At 43.0% G+C, this 22,525-nt stretch overlaps 1 protein-coding gene across 1 annotated transcript in view; it reads left to right on the top strand.

The window, feature by feature from the left end:
* LOC120945790 (ranaspumin-like) overlaps window positions 1-21,978 on the top strand; it is a 57,040-nt gene extending 35,062 nt beyond the window's left edge. The window contains exons 12-15 of the mRNA XM_040360196.1: window positions 4,622-4,693; window positions 5,899-5,934; window positions 15,116-15,215; window positions 21,889-21,978. Of these exons, the coding sequence (XP_040216130.1) occupies window positions 4,622-4,693; window positions 5,899-5,934; window positions 15,116-15,175 (168 nt within the window). The 3' untranslated portion in view covers window positions 15,176-15,215; window positions 21,889-21,978. The remainder of the gene's footprint in view (window positions 1-4,621; window positions 4,694-5,898; window positions 5,935-15,115; window positions 15,216-21,888) is intronic.
* Window positions 21,979-22,525: the final 547 nt, after the last annotated feature.

Genomic DNA, 22,525 nt, shown 5'->3' with positions numbered 1-22,525 from the left:
ATGGCTGTTCAAACTGTCAGGTCACCTGTGGCAGGTGACAAGTGCACCCTGTAGGGGTCAGGGATGCACCGCAGGGAAGTGAACCCTATAGCCGACTACTGCTGGCAGGGAGGAAGCGTGACCCAAGATCACCCAGGGCGCGGAGTCTAAGACCCAGTTTTGTATTCACCAGAGCCCTTGGTGGTAGGGATGGTCTTGGCCGCAACTGGGTCCAGGTCGCGTTCCCGGGATTCCTCAGGTCACACTCCGCAGGGAGAAGGGGGAAGCAGCCAGCAGAACAAACAGTGGTGATGGACAGGCCGAGGTCAGGGCAACAGGCAGACAAGGATAACCGTGGAACATGCAAATAGTCAGGGGCACAGGCAGACAGGGAAGTCAGGGACAAGCCAAAACGGTACACGGAAGATGATCGTAGCACTCTGCAACCAGGAACTAGCAATACACTGCAGACAGGAACTGAGCATTGGAACACTGTTGAACAGCACTGCAGACCTGTAGAGCAACGGTTAATATAGGCTTCCTGGGATGGACTAGGGTGGAGCCATACAGGAAGAGGAAGTGATAAAAAGGGAAACCAGAACAGGGTCAGCCTCTAATGAAGACATGGAGATCAGGTAAGCAGACAGACTTGATGCATATTCATGACAGCTATACAGTACATAAAATTAGACATGTGCATGACAAAAAAAAAAATGTAGTTAAATTTAGTTGATTCGTTCAAATCGTATTCGGAATTCGTATTCGGGATTTTCAAATTTTCTTCGAATTTAACAAATTTTTTTTATTTAAAACGATCAAATTTTTAAATCAGACAAAACTGTTATATTGTTTTTGATTCTAATGCATTTAAGTGAACAAACAAAATAAAAATCTTCATCAAATCATTTCAATAACTCTTTAAATCACCTTTGGCTTAACAAAAACAGCATTATTTTGAAATGGTACTCTAATAACACACAGTCTTTGATTTCAGTAAAATATGTGGTTAGAATTTGACTGGAGTTCAATGTAAAATTTGATTTGAAGTTCAGTCCGAATTTCCGAAATTCTGACAAATTGTGTTACGTTATTCGGAGCATTATGTAAAATGTGTTTATATTGTAATTCGGGTATATGGACATATCTGAATCTCCAAATAACAAAAATGTTGTCTGAATTTTAATTCGGAAAAAAAGAAACTGCATATGTCTACATAAAATAATATCTACATACAAAAAATGATAAGTGCTTGGTGCATACACAGTCCACACTATACACTCCACTGCAAAGTGTTCAGTGCTCAAATTCACTCATAAAGTGATCATGAGATTTAAAGTGCTTTGTGTCCCCTCAATGTTCCCACACCAGTGTTAATTTTGTTGACTAAAACATTTTCATCGACTAAATGAATACTATTTTAGTCGACTAAACTGTGACTAAAACAATTGAAATGACTAAAATACAACTAAAACTAAAATGGCATTTTAGTCAAAAGACTAATAGCTAGATTCAGAAAGCTTTACGCCGGCGTATCAGTAGATACGCCGACGTAACTCTGAATCTGCGCCATCCTAAATTTAAGCGTATTCTGGAAACCAGATACGTTTAAATTAGGCTAAGATACGAGCGGCGTAAGTCTTCTACGCCATCGTATCTTAGGGTGCAATATTTACGCTGGACGCTAGGTGGCGCTTTCGTTGAGTTCGGCGTAGAATATGCAAATGCCTACTGTAGATACGCCGATTCAGAAACGTACGTACATTTTTTTACGTCGTTTACGTATGTTTTTTTCCGGCGTAAAGTTAGTCGAACAAATAGCTGGCCTAGTCAATGTTAAGTATGGCCGTCATTCCCGTGTAAAAATTTGAAATTTTTACGTCGTTTGCGTAAGTTGTCCGTGAATGGGGCTGGACGTAATTTAGGTTCACGTCTAAACCAATACGTCTTTGCAGGGTACTTTGGAGCAATGCACACTGGGATATGTACACGGACGGCGCATGCGCCGTTCGTAAAAACCATCAATCACGTCGGGTCACCACCCATTTACATAAAACACGCCCCCCTCATCCTCATTTGAATTAGGCGCGCTTACGCCGGCCCCATTTACGCTACGCCGCCGTAACTTAGGAGGCAAGTGCTTTGTGAATACATCACTTGCCTCTCTGATTTACGGCGGCGTAGCGTAAATACGGTACGCTTTGCCGCCTCAGAGATGCGCCCGGCTACCTGAATCTAGCTATAAGACTAAAACTAAATTGAAGTTTGACCTCAAAATTAACACTGGTCTGTAGTGCATGTTCATACCTCAATACCATATATATAAAATATTTCACTCCAGCAGTATTTAATGAGTTTGGAAATTGTAAAGAAATGCTTAAATAGTGCATTAACTCTCTTAGCGGTATTCCCGAGCGTGACTCGGGGTGGATTTTCTATGCAATTATCGGTAACCCCGAGTCACGCTCGGGGTAGCTGTGCAGAGCCTGAAGCGCGCGCTGGCTTACCTTTTCCAGGCAGGTTACTGTACTTACCTTGTCCCTGGATCCAGCGATGCATCCCCGCTGTGTGAGCGAGCAGCGTCCTCCATTCGATTCACACAGTGCCTGTGTGCCGCTGATCTCCGTTCCCTGCGACGTTTCGATGCACGGGGGCGGAGACCGGCGCCAAATTCAAAAAAGTAAACAAACACATTACATACAGTATACTGTAATCTTATAGATTACAGTACTGTATGTAAAAAATACACACACCCCTTGTCCCTAGTGGTCTGCCCAGTGTCCTACATGTACTTTTATATAATAAAAACATTTTTTTTGTGCCTGCAAACTGGAGATTGTCCCTAGCAACCAAAAGTGTCCCTTTATGTCAAAAGTGATTTTAGAGCAGCTAGAAAACAGCGATAATAAATTATAATCACTTGCATAATTGAGCGATAGCGATTTGTGGGGGAATCCGTCATAAAAAAATAAAAGTAATGACAGCGACAATTCTGCAACTGAGCAAATTTCAGTGATTTTGATTTGATTACATTATTGAATAATTTTTATTATAATTACATTATCATTTGTTATAAATATTTATAGTTATTTATTATACAGTATTATAATTTTATGATTTTGTGTTTCAAACGTTATCATACCCGGGATGCCTATTAGACTCTTGTTTGGACAGATTTAAGTGAGTTATTCCTAAGAATTGCAGGCCTACAATATAAAACGCAGAATTTCCATGCAAAATAATTGTACCGCTTTTGGTACGTAATTCCAGACAGAATCATACCGCCAGGGAGGTTAACTACACCTATTAGATTTTAGATTACTAAAATGAGTTTTAGTTGACTAAAATGTACCGGTGATTTAGTCGACTAAATACGACTGAGACTAAAATTCCAGAAGACTTAAATGGGACTAAAACTAAAATGCTATTTTAGTCAAAAGACTAAAACTAAATCAAAATGTGCTGCCAAAATGAACATGGTCCCACACTCACCGGAAATGTTTGTCCCTGGCATACTTTAACAAGCTGTCCCTTATTATCACAGCAAGAATTTTACTGTAATGCCTTGTGCACACGATTGTGATTTCTGACAAGAAAACCACGTTTTTTTTCAGCAGGAAAATGGCTGAAATTTGTCTTGCATACACACGGTCACACTAATCTTATCTGAAATTCTGAACGTCAAGAATGCAGTGGCGTACAACACGTACGACGAGCTGAGATCAATGAAGTTCAATAGGCAGTTCGGCTCTTCTGCTTGATTCTGAGCATGCACGTTTTTTGTCCGTCATTATTGCATACAGACAAATTTTTTCTGTCACAAAAATTGAGATCCTGCTCTCAATCTTTTCTTGGCCAGAATTCTGACAGAAAAAGTGAGATGGAGCATACACATGGTCAGAATCCACGACAAAATGCTCACATCGCACTTTTCTCTTCGAGAATCGCAATCGTGTGTACGAGGCCTAAGTGTTAAAAGCTTCAGGACAGAGCAATACTGCACTAACAATGCCAAGGTCAATGTGTTTATAAAAAAAAATCCAATAAAAACATAGCAATTTTGAAACCAAATAAAACATACATCAGGAGAGCCTAACCTTTTGAAGAGTGAGGGGCACATAAGCGAATTGGTAACTGGTCGCGGGCCACAATAAGTGGAGTGGACGGAAGACAGAATCCGTGTGCGCTCTGTATATGCAGAGCCCAATCTACTCTCTGGGCCCTCCCATCCGACCCAACCAAATGGAAGGGGACAGATTCTGTTTTTTTTTTTGTGGATTGGATTGGAGGTAGGTGGGTGCAAATGGACACACGTCCGTTTACATCTGCCGCTCCATAGAGATGAATGAAGGGTCTGTGTGAGTTGAACCAATCATGTGAAATGGGCCCAAGGCTGCTTTCACACAGGTCGGCAACCTGCGATCTGGGCTTGCGAACCTGCTATTCCAAAGCAGGAGGTCGCGGGCCACACCAGAGGGCTCCGCAGGCCAAATATGGCCCCCAGGCCGCTGGTTGAGCACCCCTTACATACATGAAAGATATAAAGCATTAAACACATTAAATAATAGGACTTTGTATTAACCTCTAAAACATTCTCTGTGTGGGTTTAGGATTTCACAAATTGTTTGTTTAATTTTTTTTTAAGGAAAAAGCACTAAGAACACTCAGTCGGGAAGTTCTACAGGGATTGGTTGAGAAACTTCTCCTTCTTACTGGGGTAAAATGTTTTGTTGGTTCGTGATTTACCATATTTGCCGGTGTATAAGGCGACCGGGCGTATAAGACGACCCCCTAATTTTACAGTTTTTTAAGATTTTTTGCCTGTACTCACCGTATAAGACGACCCCCCTTCCGAGGCTTCTGACCCTTCATATTTATTCCTTCTGGAGCCATATTCTTCTTCCTTCTTGCTGGAGCTGGAGCCAATCACGGCAAGCGATGTATTCTATTAATGAATACAAAGCCTGCTTGGATTGGCAGAGGCTGTAACATCATCAGCCCACGCCTCTCTGACTATCAAAGCCAATCCGAGCAGGCTACTGTATGTAGCCTGCTCGGATTGGCAGAGGTTGTTACTCCAATTCAAGCAGGTCTGTATTCATTTGAATACATCACTCACCGGGATTGGCTAAGCGGTATATACTGTATGTAGCCGAAGATACATACAGTATTACCGCACATCCAGCAGGCATCTGAGCAGCTGACCCGGCGTATAAGACGACCACTGCTTTTTGGCCAGTTTTTTTAAGTGTGAAAGGTAGTCTTATACGCCAGCAAATACAGTATGTATATATTGCTCATTCTGATACATACAGCTAATATTACATTCAGTGAACTCAGGGCCGATCCTAGGGTCACAGGCGCCTGGGTGCAGAAATATTTCTGGCGCCCCCACATGGGCATCATCGTTTTACTAACTCCTCCCCTTTACAAATGTTTCTATGGCAATGACTTAACCACAGAGATGCTCCTCTACGAAGTCTTCATTACCCTGGGATTCTTACATGATCTCTTAACAATAAACAAAATACAGGAAGAGAAGCAGAGTACTTTATTGGACCTGGAGGGGGCCTCTGTGATAGACACAGAGAGGTCTTCTGTTAGAGAGTCTGTTAGATGTTCGGCGCCCCCACTTCTGCAGGCGCCTGGGTGCAATGCACCCAGTGCACCCTGCCTAGGATCGGCCCTGAGTGAACTGTATAGCGAGATTGAGAAAAGCAGCCAGGAATTGAAGAACACCTTTCTTTTATTACATTCTCCAGAATAAAAATTCCACCAAACTAATTTACAGCTTAATAAAAATAATGTCTTGTAACCTCTTTATGAGGTTTGTTTACAGTTGCAAAAATGTAAGAGTATAAAGACCTAAAACAATATTCCACACCTTAGTATGTTAATTATCTTATCTTTTCTTTATTATAGAAAGTCAATGCGGTTAGCGATATAGCATGTCTTGTGGTAAGTTTGAAATGCATTCCTTAGTAAATATGGCTTTGTGCAGTCAGCAAGTGTTTAAGTACAGTTTATCTAAAGCAACAGTATATGCTCAAAGACAGAGTTCACTAACAATAATAGCTTCATTGTTAGTGAAGGGTCAATAATTGTATCCAACCTTTATGTTCACTATTACATTCCACTACACCTAAAAAACGGAAAATTGTATACTCACCTTTCCGTAATTTTCCTTTCCTGACGCATCTTCATGGCACCACACACACTGGGTTGTGACTCCGCCTCCACAACCTGACAGGATTGGTTAGCTATAAATTTGAAGGGGAGACGCCCTGCACCATTCTCTGTATATATCATCACTAAACAAAACAGTTGGGTGGGCATCTGTGTGCTGCCATGAAGATGCGTCAGGAAAGGAAAATTACGGAAAGGTGAGTATACAATTTTCCGTTTTCCTGACGCATTCATGGCAGCACACACACTGGGAAATAACTCGCCAGTCGGGAGGGTGCAAGAAAACAGTAATATTTATTCTTTATAGCGCTGAGAAATTGGTTCCAACAACAGATCTGCCGAAGTCGGCAGTATCCAGGTGAGCAGAATTCACTCTGTAGTGAGAAATGAAGGTGTGTCGGGAAGACCAAGTTGTTGCTCTGCATATGGTCTTTGGTGAAATCCGCGATATGCTGCCCATGAAGTGGCCACTGCCTCTATCGAATGAGCCCTAATGCCCTCCGGAGCCGTAAGTTTCTGGATGGAATAGGTCTCCCTGATAGCTTTAACTAAGCCAGAGGAAATGGTATGGGAGGTAGCTGCCTGACCTAGTCTGTTCCCGTGTGGGATAATCAGGAGAGAATCCTTCCTCCTCAGGTGAGATGTAGCTGTGAGGTAGCTGGAGATGGTAGACTTGACATTCAAGGCATGGGTCTCACCCCTCCCATTAGAAAAAGATGGAAGAACGATGTCCTGGATATGATGAAAGGAGGAAGCTACCTCTGGACTAAATTGGTCTGAAGGCTTCAGTACCACTTTGCCAGGAAGAACATTAAATAGGGATCCGTAGCCGAAGGGTTTGATTCTCCGACACCCCTTTAGCTGAGGTAAGGAAAGCCATCTTCAGAGTCGGGTTCCACAGTGAGATTAAGTTGAACGGAAAAGGGTGGATTGGACAGGGCCTCGAGTACCTCTGGTAGGTCCCATGTTGGAAAGACTGTCCTCTCAGGTGCCTGATCTTTACGTAGGCTCTGAGGAATTGAGTGACCAGAGGATGAAGAACCCAACTAGCACCCGTTTTGGCTGAACGGGCGGATAATTGCACCCTCAGGGTACCCGAGCTCAGCCCTTGTTAAGTCCTGACTGGAGAAATTCAAGAATCTGAGATGGTTCTGTGAGATAGGATTCCAATCTCTTCCTGCGACATCGACACGAACCTCTCCCCGATCCTAGTGTAGGTGACATTAGTGGAGTTCTCTTGAGCTTGCATTAGGGCCGATCTTATTCCCCGAGAGCATCCTTGCCCCCTTAACCTATCCTCCTCAACTTCCAGGCTGTCAGATGCAGCTTCTCTGGACTAGATGGAGGAATTGCCCTTGATATAGGAGATCCCTGGTTACTGGAAGATGAATTGGCGGCTGCGTACTGAGTTGTAGCAGGGTCGTAACCCATGGCCTCCTTGGCCGGAACAGAATTACTGCAAAACCATTGCTGAGGACCTCCGAAGTCGGGACAGGGGTCTCGTGATTAGAGGAGCTGGAGGGAAAATGTACCCCAGCTCGAAGTTCCATGGGTGGACTAGGCATTCTGCTCCTTCCACTAGTGGAAAGTGGGCTCTGGACAGGAACCCCCGGCACTTGAAGTCTTCTGGCGTGGTCGCTAGGTCGATTTCTGGTACTCCCCAACTTTCATAATGATGGAGAGTACCTGTTGGTTCAGGGACCACTCAATGCTTAAAGTGTCTCTCAGCTTAGGTAGTCGGCCAACAAATTCTGTGCTGCCGAGACATACACTGCCCTTTAGATCTAGCAGGTGCACTTGTGCCCACTACAACATGGGGCGAACTTCCTCCAGAAGCGTCCGACTCCTGGTGCCTCCCTGTCTCTAGATATATGGCACCGTCACCTTGTTGTCCATCCTGATAAGGGCACTCCTCTCCTCTTAGAAGAGTCGCAAAGGTGCTGAGGACTTGAGAGGCTGCCCTGAGCTCTAAAATATTTGACCCTATGCCCTGGGTTCGAAAGTGCCACTGGCCTTGAGCTACCTGGTCCGGATAATGTGCTCTCCATTCCTGCTGGCTGGCATCCGATGCTGCTGCTTCTGGACTTGGGGGAACTATCCGTCTGAACATTTCGAGGTTGGACAGATGCGTCCGCTGCCATACTGATTGCTTTGAATGTGAATGGTCTGGAGCATTGACGTTTCACTCCACTGCCTTAAAAAGGAGTCTTGTAAGACCCGCATGCCAATGGGACCACTGTACTACGGGTATGGTCACAAACATGGACCCCAAAATACTGAGGAAGGTTCTGGCCTGTAGGCGTCTGGATGATAGCAGATTCTGCATCTTCTGTCCTAAGGGCTTCAGCCTCTCTTGAGGGAATTGTACCTGGTTCAGCCTGGTAGTCAATTCTGCTCCTAGAAAACCATGGTTTACGCTGGGCTGGGGACTGCCCCCCTTTTCTTTCCAAGTTGACTAGCCAACCGAAGTCTTGCAGGACCGTGAGCAATATCTTCCGATGATGACTTAGTCAGTGTCCTTTGATTTTCCGCCAGGAGCAGGATGTCATCCAAATAATGATGCACCCGCAACCCCTTCTCCCTGAGAAGTGCAATCAGGGGTAAGAGAACTTTGGGGAATGTTCTGAGTGCCGAGGAGATGCCGAATGGGAGGCACCGAAAATGGAAATGAGACTGATTAATAGAGAACCAAAGGAACTCCTGGAAGGCGGGATGAATCGGGATGTGAAGGCTTTCCACCTTCCATTTTGATCTTCTTGTTGAGCCTACCTAGGTCCAGGACTGGACGCAGGTCCCCTGTTTCCTTTTTTTTTTTTTTTTTTTTTAAATAAGGAGGAATAAAACTCCCTGGTGCGGAGGTACTTCTATTATTGCCCCCTTTGTGACAGTTCTGTTACATATTGTAGAGGTAACCTTCTTTTGTCTGGGGAAGACGGTACTCTGGTAGGCTGGAATGTGTTCTCCGGCAATGTGCCCCTGAACCTCCGTCTGTGACCGGTCTTGGTAGTGGACAGTGTCCATGGGTCTATTATATGACTTGATCATATTTGAACGAATCCCTTGAGCCTGGCGCCCACCTGATTAGGTGGGCGGGCGAACCCTCAAAGGGACTTCTGCTGTTCCCCAGATGTGATGGCCTTGGCTTTCTGTACCCTCGAGAAGGAGGGTCGAGTATTCCTCCGGTCCCTCTAGAGCTTTCTGTCGGGACGGTAGGATCCTACATCCCTGTACTTGTCAGGAAGATTACACCTGTAAACGGGGCCCCTCTGGGGCTTCGGTCTCCTATCGGAGGGAATTAGCCCAAATGTTCCTCCGGTACTTGGAGATGGCTGAGCCCAGCTTTGCGCCAAAAGATCTGAGCCGACATATGGAATTTGCACCAGTTCGATCCTGATGCTGCGTCCCGACTGAGGCTCCTGTCATGAAGTCACCTGCCAACTTTATTTTCTGCAGGGAAAAAATTACTTTCTCCTGGTCGGCCCCTTCTGGAATGGACTTCTCAACGTTAGCCGCCCCTGTAGTGATGGCTTTAGCTACTACAGCCGTGGTGATAGCCGGCCTACAAACACCTCCCGCTGTGGAGTAAGCTTCCCTCAGCTCTAGATCGATTTTACGACCGAGTACGTGCCGGAAGGTAACTACATCCTCAATCGGTAGGATAATGTGCCTAGCAAGTTGCATTAAAAATGAATCGGCCGTAGGCGCGTTGTGACAGAAGAGGGAGCTGGACGCCGGCTGGCGCCCCTCTATCTCCGAGAGGGTCTCTGAAGCCTGAGCGTAATGGCCGGTGAAGCCCCTCTGGCATCCCATTCCTTCTCCTTGGTTGCTTTGTTGAAGCAAAGGCGGTAAGCCGATTATCTGGCAAGACTGGAGCCCCGCATACTCAGCAAGCGTTTGCCATGGGGCGGGTATAATAGCTCCGTTCATGGTGGGATGAAGGTGATCGTCTGCGGTGAAACCGACTATGACGGGAGCGGCTGTGACGCGAACGGCTATGCTATGAGTGATGATAGCGAGAGGCGACCTTGAGCGACTTCTGCGTGACCTGCCGGAAGCATGGCTTGATCCCGTCTGCCGTGAACTTGCGTCTTGTGACCCGATGGGGCTACCAAAAAGTAGCGTTGGTGGTCAGGCTCTCTTTTGTCTCTTCTCTACTTACCACCTACTGGACGGCCTCTATACCTAGTAGTTAATGGTGGTCTGCGAGGGCAGTGACCCCCATGAGAAGATAGAAGAGACAGCCCAGAAAAAATAGGGAAGGGAGAGAAAGGGCGAGACGTTAAATATGTCCCCCCCCCCCCCCAATGAATTTTATTTATTCATTAAGTATTAGAAAGTTATATTTTTTATTATTCTTTTTATTTTATTTTATTTTTTTTTAATAATTAATTATATATATTTTTTCCCCTTCATACATTTAAACTTCCCTTTATTTATTTATTTAGGCTGTAAAATACATTTGGGCCAGCTGGGCTGGGACATCAGTGTACCAACCTTTATTATTCTTCACTCTGGCAAGGCAGAGCAGCAAAACGACAGCTTCCAGTCACCACCGTAGGACTAAGTTTTTTTTTTTTTTTTTTTTTTTAATTCGCCGCTGCCGTCGCGGCGCGGATGACGCGTTCGCGCATGCGCGGAAGCGTCCCGCTCGTCCGGCGCCATCTTGGAAGAGGGCAGAGGGGACAGGCGGCGTCATCGTTGTGCTGCGCGCATGCGCAGACCGGCGTGGAGGACGCGGTGGTGATGACACAATATGGGGGTGCCAGAGGAACCACAAGACTCAGCGAGAGCTGATGCAAAAAGGTACCGGATATAAAAACACTGTATGGCAGAAGTAAACATAAGTGGTGGTGACCCAGACAGTATGGGGGTGCCACAGCACACCGCCGAGAGAGCTGATCCAACACAAAGATACCAATATAAATAACCTTGATGGTAAATGCTTTACAAGGCTCGGCGAGAGCTGATGTAAAAAGGTACCAGATATAAATACAGACACTGCATGGCAGAAGTAAACATAGTGGGGGTGACCCAGACAGTATGGGGGTGCCATAGCACACTGCCGCAATATGAATTGATGGTAAATGCTTTAGAAAACAATACATTCATGACAGTACATAATGGAGAGGAAGAGGAGGAAAGTGGGAGTCACTGCGAGAATTGAAGCTTCTTTAAAGCTTGCTACAAATGTGCCAGATATTTCCATGAGCCCCTGAGACCACCAGAGCGGGGTTCCCACCATAAAGCTCATTTAGAGACTGTACAGGAGGGACTTCCAAACAGGAGAGGCATGAACCTGCTGGGGCGATGTGCGGTATGAGGCATTACTTGCGTGTCCGTCCAATCCGTCAGGTGAGGATAAAAAAGAGAATGGTGCAGGGCGTCTCCCCTTCAAATTTATAGCTAACCAATCCTGTCAGGTTGTGGAGGCGGAGTCACAACCCAGTGTGTGTGCTGCCATGAATGCGTCAGGAAATCTTTCTATGTCTCTTTAGAAATAATTTGATGCTGCCTAACCACTTACCCGTGCGTCACTTTGTTGAACTGGTTGTACCGGGATAATGCCTACAGCCAGAGGCATCACCCTGGTACCGTTTTTTTTAGAGCTGTCTGTCGGCTTTCAAGTGATAACAACTGATGTGGCTTTGATTCAGCTTTGATCGGGTCTCCAATATAGTAACCCGGAAGCAACGTCACGTCACATTGGAAAATAATCAATGGTATTCAAAAATGCTGATTATGGAGTGTAAAAGAGGGGTTTGGGGTAGACTCCAGATCCCTCCACAAAGCGTACCTGTCACTTCCTATTACTTTCACAAAGGATGTTTACATTCTTGTGACAGCAATAAAAATGATCGAAAAAAAAGAAAAAAAAAAAGAAAAGCACCCCTGTTCACGTGTGCTCGTGCACTAATTAAAACACATACGTAAGTTGCACCTGCAAATGTAAACAGTGTTCAAATCGCACATGTGCGATATCACTGTGATTGTTAGAGCGAGTACAAAAAATATAGCAAAAGACCTCCTGAGTAAATGTAAACTGGTAACCGTTAAAAAAAATTAAACGTCGCCATTCCATGAGTGAATGCAATTTTACAGCGTAACATGTTAGGTAGCTATTTACTTGGCATAGATTATCTTTCACGTTCTGCAAAAAAAATGGCTTAATTTATTGTTTTCTTATTTTTAATTAAAAACATGTTTTTTCCCCAAAAATTGTGTTTGAAAGATTGCTGAGCAAATACCGTGTGACATCAAATATGGCACCCACCACCAGGTTATTCTCTGTGGTCTTTGCTAAAAATTATATATAATGTTTGGTAAATTTCCAGCAAAAATGACTGATTTTAACTTGTAGACAACAAGTGTCAAAAATAGGCTTGGTTTTGAAGGGATTAAAGGGGTTTAAAGGTTTGTTTTTTTTATTTTCTAAATAGGTTCCTTTAAGCTAGTGCATTGTTGGTTCACTTACCTTTTCCTTCAATTTCCCTTCTAAATGTTTTTTTTTTCCTTTGTCGGAATTTCTCACTTCCTGTTTCTCCTCAGTAAGCTTTCCACCATCATCCGAGTGGTGGTTAGTCAGCCAGAACAGCTTACTGAGGAGGAACAGGACGTGAGAAATTCAGACAAAGAACACAAAGAAAAAAAACAAGGCAAATCTAAGGAAAAGGTAAGTGAACCAACAATGCACTAGCTTAAAGGAACCTATTTAGAAAATAAAAAACAAACCTTTACAACCCCTTTAACCACATCAGCCCCAGAAGGATTTACCCCCTTCCTGACCAAGCCCTTTTTTGTGATACAGCACTGCATCGACAATTGCGCGGTTGTGCGACATTGTTCACCAAAAAAAATGTATGTCCTTTTTTTCCCACAAATAGAGCTTTCTATTGGTAGTATTTGATCACCTCTGCGGTTTTTATTTTTTGCACAATAAACAAAAAAAGAGCGACAATTAAAAAAATAATATATATATATTTTACTTTTTGCTATAATAAATATCCCCCAAAAATATATAAAAAAAAACAAATTTCTTCCTCAGTTTAGGCCAATATTATTATTATTATTTATATAGCGCCGTCAATTTACGCAGTGCTTTACATATACAATGCACATTCACATCAATATGTATTCTTCTACATATTTCTGGTAAAAAAAATTGCAATAAGCGTATATTGATTGATTTGCGCAAAAGTTATCAAGTCTACAAAATAGGGTATAGATTAATTTTTATTATTTTTTTATTGTTATGGTGGCGATCTGCAACTTTTATCATGACTGCGAGATTGTGGTGGACATATCGGACACTTTTGACACTATTTTGGGACCATTGACATTAATAAAGCGACCAGAGCTATAACAATGCACTGATTACTGTGTAAATGTCACTGGCAGGGAAGGGGTTAAACACTGGGGGGCGACAAAGGGCTTAAGTGTGTTCCCTCAATGTGTTCTAACTGTAGAGGTGGATGGACACACTAGAACATCACAGATCACTGCTCCTGATCACTGTGAGCAGTAGATCCCTGTCATGTTGCTAGGCAGAACAGGGAAATGCCTTGTTTACATCTCCCCGTTCTGCCTCTCCGTGCCAGGCCACCGGTGGACATCAAGTTTTTTTGGTCTTTGACATATTTGAATGTTTTAATTAAATTACTTCTAAAAAAAAAATTTAAAATCCAAAGATACTCAAGTTTCCAATCTCCTACTGAGGTCAATGTGAGACCTCTGCAATTGCGGGCCCAACGCTTGACTGGTTGCTGTGCAAAATCCCCCTCGATATTAAAAAACAGACATTCGGGAGGTAGCAGAATTGCTACTATACCAACCTCTTTGAAAAGTGACCCACTGCAGATTGCTTTTCAGAGGACAGTATGCACGACCACCAGTGTGAATGACCCCTTATGTGTTTTGTTATCTGCCTCTGTATACAAAGTTTCTTGTATTTATTAAACAATAGTACCCGGTATTCTGAATTAAAGTGCTATTAAACGCAAAAGAAAACATTAATTTTATTGCAGCTTACCAATTCTAATGCCCTGTACACACCATCACTTTATGTGATGAAAAAAAAACGAAGTTTTTAAAAACGTCACTTTAATTGACCGCGTGTGGGGGAAAACGTTGTTTTATGTCTTGTAAAAAACGACCAAAAAAAATTGAAGCATGCTTCAATTTTATGTGTCGTTTTTCAAAACGTCGTTTTTTACTTCACAGAAATTGACCGTGTGTAGCAAAAAACGTAGTTTAAAAAGACGTTTTTACACCTGCGCATGCCCAGAAGCTAGTTATGAAGCGAGCTTCAATGGAAAAACGTGGTGGAACGTAACCTCGCTTTGCTAGAACATTGTGAGAAAAACGATGGTGTGTAGGCAACTTAGTCTTAGAAAATTGAAGTTTCAAAAAGGTCATTTTTTACTTCACAGAAAATGTCGTTTTTTTTCATCACATAAAGTAATGGTGTGTATGCGGCATTAGATGTGATGGCTGCATTCGTTTTCTTTTTTTAGAATTTCTTTCCTTTATTTTCTTTAGGTGATCCTGCCAGTAAGACTGTTGTTTTTCAACAGAACAAGCTATCCTACAGATGTAGCAGTTAGAGGGTTGAGACAACCCATATAACACTGACAGGAGTGCAATGATCACATTTTATGTATTTATGTAAAACCTTTATCCCAAATGGAAAAAACTGTTTGCAGTAACTATGTATATTTTTGTAACATTGTAAACTTTTAAAAATCCTAATACATTTTCTATTTACTTAAATATGACCTACTGCTTGATGGTTTTTTCTATTTATATATCTTAGGGATTTGGAATATCATCAGTTACTGATTTCATTTTGATATCTATATTTATATTAACAGTCCATATATTACAAGCCTGACATGAAGCAATATGGTTTCCTAGTTAATAGATAGTTAATGTATATATCTTGTTTTTTCTTCCCAAGATCAACCCTTTGCCCCCTGTGCCCGGCGTGCCCGGCGTGCCCGGCCTGCCCGGTAAATAAATTAAGGCTGGAAACTACTTACAGCATTAATATGCGTGTGGTAAGTTTATTATTATATATATTTTCTTAAATACATCTATCAGGATTTTACGTCAAGAAAAGAAATGGACTTATAATAAAATCAGACATTTCATCCTAAGGGAACCTGTGAGGTCAGAAATATGGGGACTGACAATGCTGACTTGGTATTTAGGTTGCAGGTTCCAGGGCAGTCAAATACACCGATTACACGTTTGTTCAAATTTGTGACTAATTCAGAGCCTGTCCCTTTAAACTCATATCAGCAATGAAGGCTTCTATACTGTTTACAGACAAAATGTAATGATATTTTATATTAGATGTTTTATATTAGGACGTCACTATCATCTAATTGTTCCCCTCAAACCGTAAAAAAAAAAAAATATTACTTAAAGACAAACTGTCACCATATCCATTCAGGGCAAAGTGACAGTTTAACTACTTGACAACTGGGCACTTAAACACCCTTAATAACCAGACCAATTTTCAGCTTTCGGTGCTCTCACATTTTGAATGACAATAACTCAGTCATACAACACTGTAACCAAATGAAATTTTTGTCCTTTTTTTCCCATAAATAGAGCTTTCTTTTGGTGGTATTTGATCACCTCTGCGGTTTTTATTTTTTTCGCTATAAATGAAAAAAGAACGAAAATTTTGTAAAGAAATGAATTTTTCTTCATTTCTATTATAAAATTTTGCAAAAAATGAATTTTTCTTCATAAATTTGGCCTAAAATGTATACTGCTACATATCTTTGGTTAAAAAAAAAAAATTTTTGGATATTATTTAGTCTGGGTGAAAGTTATACGGTCTACAATCTATGGTACCAATTACTGAAAATTGATCAATTTGATCACATCTGATGTACTGACAGCCTCTCTCATTTCTTGAGACCCTAACATGCCAGAAAAGTACAAATACCCCCCAAATGACCCCTTTTTGTAAAGAAGACATTCCAAGGTATTTAGAAAGAGGCATGGTGAGTTTTTTGAAGTTGTCATTTTTTCCCACAATTCTTTGCAAAATCAAGTTTTTTTTTATTTTTATTTTTTTTCCACAAAAGTTTCATATTAGCAGGTTATTTCTCACACACAGCATATGCATACCACAAATTACACCCCAAAACACATTCTGCTATTCCTCCCGAGTATGGCGATACCACATGTGTGAGACTTTTACACAGCGTGGCCACATACAGAGGCCCGACATGCAGGGAGCACCATCAGGCGTTCTGGAGCACCCAGACCAGTTCTGACATTTCTCTCCTACATGTAAAAATCATCATTTATTTGCTAGAAAATTACATAGAACCCCAAAACATTATATATGCTTTTTAGCAAAGACCCTAGAGAATACAATGGCGGTCGTTGCAACTTTTTATCGCGCATGGTATTTGCACAGCAATTTTTCGAACGCATTTTTTTGGGAAATAAAACAGTTTTGTGCTTTTTTAAAAAAAAAAACATTAAAGTTAGCCCAATGTTTTTGCATAATATGAAAGATGAAGTTACGCCGAGTAAATAGATACCCAACATGTCACCCTTCAATATTGCACACGCTTGTGGAATGGCGCCAAACTTCGCTACTTAAAAATCCCCATAGGTGACGTTTTAAATGTTTTTACTGGTTACATGTTTTTAGTTACAGAGGAGGTCTGGGGCCAAAATGATTGCTCTCGCTCTAACGTTCGCAGCGATACCCCACATGTGTGGTTTGAACACCGTTTTCATATGTGGGCGGGACTTACGTACACATTCGCTTCTGTATACGAGCACGCGGGAACAGGGGCGCTTTAAATATTTATTTTTTATTTTTATTGTTCATTTTACTTTATTTATTTTAGTTTGACATGTTTTTCCCCAAAAATAAATGTTTTGATCACTTTTATTCCAATTACAAGGAATGGAAACATCCCTTGTAATAGGAATATAGCATGACAGGTCCTCTTTACAGTGAGATATGGGGTCAATAAGACCCCACATCTCACCTCTAGGCTGGGAAGCCTGAAAAAAAACAAGAAAAAAAAACGATCCTGGCTTCGATCGCAGCGGTGAGTCAGAAGAAGCACCGGAGGGCGAAGGGAGTGGGGACGTCCCTTTTTGCCTCCCGTAAGAACGATCAAGAGGCGGAACAGCCGCCATGATCGTTCGTATGGTGTAGAGAATCGCCGGCTGAAAAAAATGATATCTGAATGATGCCTGTAGCTGCAGGCATCATTCAGATAACCCTGCACAAAGTCAAGGACCTCATATGACGTGGGCGGGAAGTGGTTAAAACACATTTTTTTCCCCAGAGTATTTTCTGGGTATTGCAGAGTATTGGCCGTGGTATTGCAAAGTATTGGCCGTGGTATTGCAAAGAATTGGTACGGGGGAATTGCAGAGTATTGGTGCGGGGGTATTGCAGAGTATTGGTGCGGGGGTATTGCAGAGTATTGTGTGGGGGGTATTGCAGAGTATTGTGTGGGGGGTATTGCAGAGTATTGTGTGGGGGGTATTGCAGAGTATTGTGTGGGGGGTATTGCAGAGTATGGTGCGGGGGGTATTGCAGAGTATGGTGCGGGGGTATTGCAGAGTATGGTGCGGGGGGTATTGCAGCGTATGGTGCGGGGGTATTGCAGAGTATTGTGTGGGGGGTATTGCAGAGTATTGTGCGGGGGGTATTGCAGAGTATTGTGCGGGGGGTATTGCGCGGGGGGTATTGCAGAGTATTGTGCGGGGGGTACTGCAGAGTATTGCGCGGGGGGTATTGCAGAGTATTGTGCGGGGGTACTGCAGAGTATTGCGCAAGGGGTACTGCAGAGTACTGGCAGGGGGTACTGCAGAGTATTGCGCCGGGGTATTGCAGAGTATTGCGCGGGGGTATTGCAGAGTATTGCGCGGGGGTATTGCAGAGTATTGCGCGGGGGTATTGCAGAGTATTGCGCGGGGGTATTGCAGAGTATTGGTGCGGGGGTATTGCAGTGTATTGTGTGGGGGGTATTGCAGAGTATTGCGCGGGGGTATTGCAGAGTATTGCGCGGGGGTATTGCAGAGTATTGCGCGGGGGTATTGCAGAGTATTGCGCGGGGGTATTGCAGAGTATTGCGCGGGGGTTTTGCAGAGTATTGCGCGGGGTTTTGCAGAGTATTGCGCGGGGGTATTGCAGAGTATTGCGCGGGGGTATTGCAGAGTATTGCGCGGGGGTTTTGCAGAGTATTGCGCGGGGGTTTTGCAGAGTATTGCGCGGGGGTTTTGCAGAGTATTGCGCGGGGGTTTTGCAGAGTATTGCGCGGGGGTATTGCAGAGTATTGCGCAGGGGGTATTGCAGAGTAATTGCGCAGGGAAGGCAGAGCATTGCAGAGTATTGCGCAGGGAAGGCAGAGTATTGCAGGGGTTAATGCAGGGATGGCTGAGCAGGGATGGATGGATCTGTGACTGCAATAGTCACAGATCCATCCCACACTGCTGCTGCCATCCGCGCTCTCCTCTCACACTGTACCGATCGGTACAGCGAGAGGAGGGAGGAACCGGCGTCATCAAATGACGCCGGTTTGTTTACCTGTGATCGCGCCGTCATTGGACGGCGCGATCACATGGTAAAAGACCGCTGTTGTCGGTCAGTTACCGTGATCTGTGTAGCGCCGGGTCTCATAGACCCGGCGCGCACAGAATTTTCTGTGTGCGCGCCCGAGGCGGCGCGCATTACTGCTTATGCTGGGCGCCGTTTCAGAACGGCGACCCCCAGTTAAGCAACCACCTTGCCGCCGTTTTTGGACGGCGGCTGGTGGTTAACTGGTTAAGTGCAAAGAGACTTCCCAACACACTGATACTCACCTTGCCTCCCTCCACTTCTTCCTCCATCACAGCTGTCTCCACAATCCTCCATGTCAGACACTAGGGGGAGCAGTGACATCACTCCTCTGTAATGATAGACCCAAGCACTGTCACTTGGTAGAAGGTCACATCCCTCATACCCAAAGCACGGGGGATTTTCACTGGCTGGTAGCAGCTCTAGTGGGTGAGGGTAGGTGGAGTGATGACAAGGTAAGTATCAGTGTATCAGAGAGGTCATCTATCTCTTTACAGCAGAACTTTACCCCTGAACAAAAAATTGCCAGCATCCAGACTTTTTATTACATACTGGGGGAGATTTACTAAAACTGGGACACACATAATCTGGTGCAGCTGTGCATAGTAACCAATCAACTTCTAATTTCAGTTTGTTCAATGAAAGGGGAACTCCACTCCAAATAAAAAATTATATAGCATATATAGTTGTGACACAAGTCATATTGTAATGGAATGTTATTAAAAATGACCTTTCCTTTTCAATCTGCAGCACTGAAATGTTCTGTAAAATGCAATATGGCTACCAGGAGGTGTTCTGTACACAGATGGTGTACAAAACACCCCCCAGAAATGTACTATCCTGCTTTGGTGATTGGATTTTGACCATCCACTGCAAAAAATATGTAATTTTTGGTGTGATACTCTCAAGGGGAAATCACATCTGAAGGGATGCAGGCCATTCAGCCTTCCTCTTTAGAGCCATGCAGGTGCAGCAGCTGATTGATATTTACAAAACCACTCCCATGGACACAGACAAACAAACAACAATTTCCTTAGAATAACAAAAGGTTGGAGTCTGCAACAAAGTTTGTTAAAATCCCTCCAATGTAGATAGATCACCCAGAGGGGGATGATTTTTTCCTAAACAAAAGTGGAGTTATTCTTGGGAAGATGAATGGAGCCAAATACAGGGCAATCTTAGAAGAACAGCCGCTATGATTGTTATTATGGTGTAGGGATTCGCTGGCACTAAAAGAAGATATCTGAATGATGTCTGTAGCTTTAGGCATCATTCAGATATCACCACTCAAACCCGAGGATGTCATATGACGTGCGGCGGGTGGGAAGCAGTTAATTGAACAAGCTGAAGTTAGAAGCTGATTGGCTACCATGCATAGCTTCACCAGATGTGTGCTCTCCAGTTTTAGTAAATCAACCCAATGTGACTGTTTTATATCCAGGGTCTGACAATGTCTTTAAAACACTTTGTATTAGAATCTGCACTCATTGTTCTGCTAGTTTGTGAGATCAGTGCTAGTTACTATGCTGTCCAAAAATATATTTGTGATATAATCACCACTGAGGTAAAGCCAATGTTCACACTACTTACAATCCAAATGTCTAAAAATGGTGAGGGAGGTAGTGGGAGCAGTATTGGTGAGCAGACTGCATATTCAGCACATGGTAGCTCTTCCCTCTTATTTCCAGACATTTGGATAGTATTATTCTTACACAATAGTCATCTTTGTTGAGTACATCACACATTTGTGCTTACAGTTGCAAGAAGGCCTCCGATTTATGACATTGTGACATCAAGCCAGGGCAGGTTCCAAAGAAGGAGACATTAAGAGCAGGTTCACACTGGGGCGACTCGTCAGGCGACTCAGCCACCTGAGTGACAAGTCGTGTCCTATTGTAGTCAATAGAACCGTTCTAATAGGAGCGACGCAAGTCGCTCCGACTTAGAAAAAGGTTCTTGTACGACTTCGGGGGCGACTCGGGACGACTTGCATTGACTTCTATACAGAAGTCATTTTGCAAGTCGCATCTGAATTCGTCTTCAGGTCGCCTTGCCGAGTCGCCCCTGAAGTCGTGCCGCCCCAGTGTGAACCGGCTCTAAGGGTTTTACTGGATTTGGGTGGGAACATTGCACCTGGGCAAACAGGTTGACCTACTCAATGTAAATCAGATTTGGTTTCTAATCAGGGTGACACAAAATATAAGAAAATGAATGATGCCTGGGAAATGCCTCATGGTATGGAGGAGGAAGAGGAGACATCTGAAAGTAAAAGGAAGATAAGCGCGTACAGCAATTTAGATGATAAAAGAAAGGCAAGGGTAGGCACAAAGGCCTGGTACTTTCATATGATGGAGAAAGTGAACCAAATCTGATGAGTGAGCGGTGGTCAGAATAGGAAAACTACAACAGGGCATGAGTAGAGCAGAGATGGAGGAGGGAGGAGGGTACTAAATATTCATAATTTGCTTCTTGGATCCCATGAGTGATGCAATTGACCATACAGATTTTCAGTTTCCTGTCTTTTATAAGCTCCGATACACAACACATCCAACACAAAATCACACTTGTGGTCACCAACACCACCTTCTGCAACAGAAAATGCATAGACTTCATTGCCTCCACAGACAATGACTCTGTCCCTTACTAGGTACTTACTGGGCAGAAAAACTGGGCTAAATTGTCAGTTCAGTACTTTAATGTACAGCCTCCACTGTCTTTTCTGAGAAGTTATTTATTGCATGGGAATCATAACATAACAGTGCACCAAGTTTTTGGAGAGTGCCAATGAAGAGGGTTTTGGATTCAAAATTAACGAATTGCCAGAGGAGCAAATATTTCAATATTATCTCATATGAATAGATGCAGTGTTATAGGACTAAGAGGTTCTTTCTCATTATTCATATTACTGACTGTATGTGTTGTTAACAAGACCTCCACTTTTAAATGCATTGAATTTAACCTCATTACTGATTAAAACACTTCCCAGAGTCACATCTTTATATCTATTTATTATTCTTGTTGTGCGTTTTTTTGTGCAGATAAGTGCTATTCTTAATGTTGCAGTAATGAATGCATTATATTTAGTTGTTTACTGATATGGCTCATTTAAATTTATTTTCTAGGTGCATTTTGGACTTCAAACGTAGCAAATAGGACAGCATGAATAAAAAAATACAAAAAATAAATAAATAAAATCAATAATTTTTTTCTGATTTTCTTACATTTCCTTTCTTATATTTCCATGTGCCACAGATCTTAACTCTAACTTTATTCTCTAAGTAATAAACTTTATTCAAATCAATGAATTGTGTGCAGTTGTGTTGTTTTTACCCAGAATATTTAGAATATGATGTGTAAAGTATACAGTTTATTATTTGGGATGGATAACTTCTGGAGATTTCAGTATAAGGTATTGTACTTAGTAATGGGCTATGTGTTCGAGTCAAACATGAGCCGAACAGTGAACAAGTTGGGGTGTTTGCGGCAAATTCGAAAAGCCACGGAACACCCTTTAAAAGTCTATGGGATAGATCAAAAGTGCTAATTTTTAAGGTTAATATGCATTACTATAGACACCTGGGGGTGTCTACAGTATGCCTAAATAAAAAAAACGGCATTGGGTTCACCCCAAAAATCCATACCAGTCCCTTATCCGAGCCACATGCCCTCAACATGGGGAGGATGTCCCTATATTGATGGGGACAAGGGCCTCATCCCCACAACCCTTGCCCGGTGGATGTGGGGGGTCTGCGGGAGGGG

The sequence above is a fragment of the Rana temporaria genome, chromosome 7 (assembly GCF_905171775.1).
Source record: "Rana temporaria chromosome 7, aRanTem1.1, whole genome shotgun sequence".
NCBI lineage: Eukaryota > Metazoa > Chordata > Amphibia > Anura > Ranidae > Rana > Rana temporaria.
The sequence above is the reverse complement of the archived record's forward strand: the minus strand, read 5'-3'. Positions and strand labels throughout refer to the sequence as shown.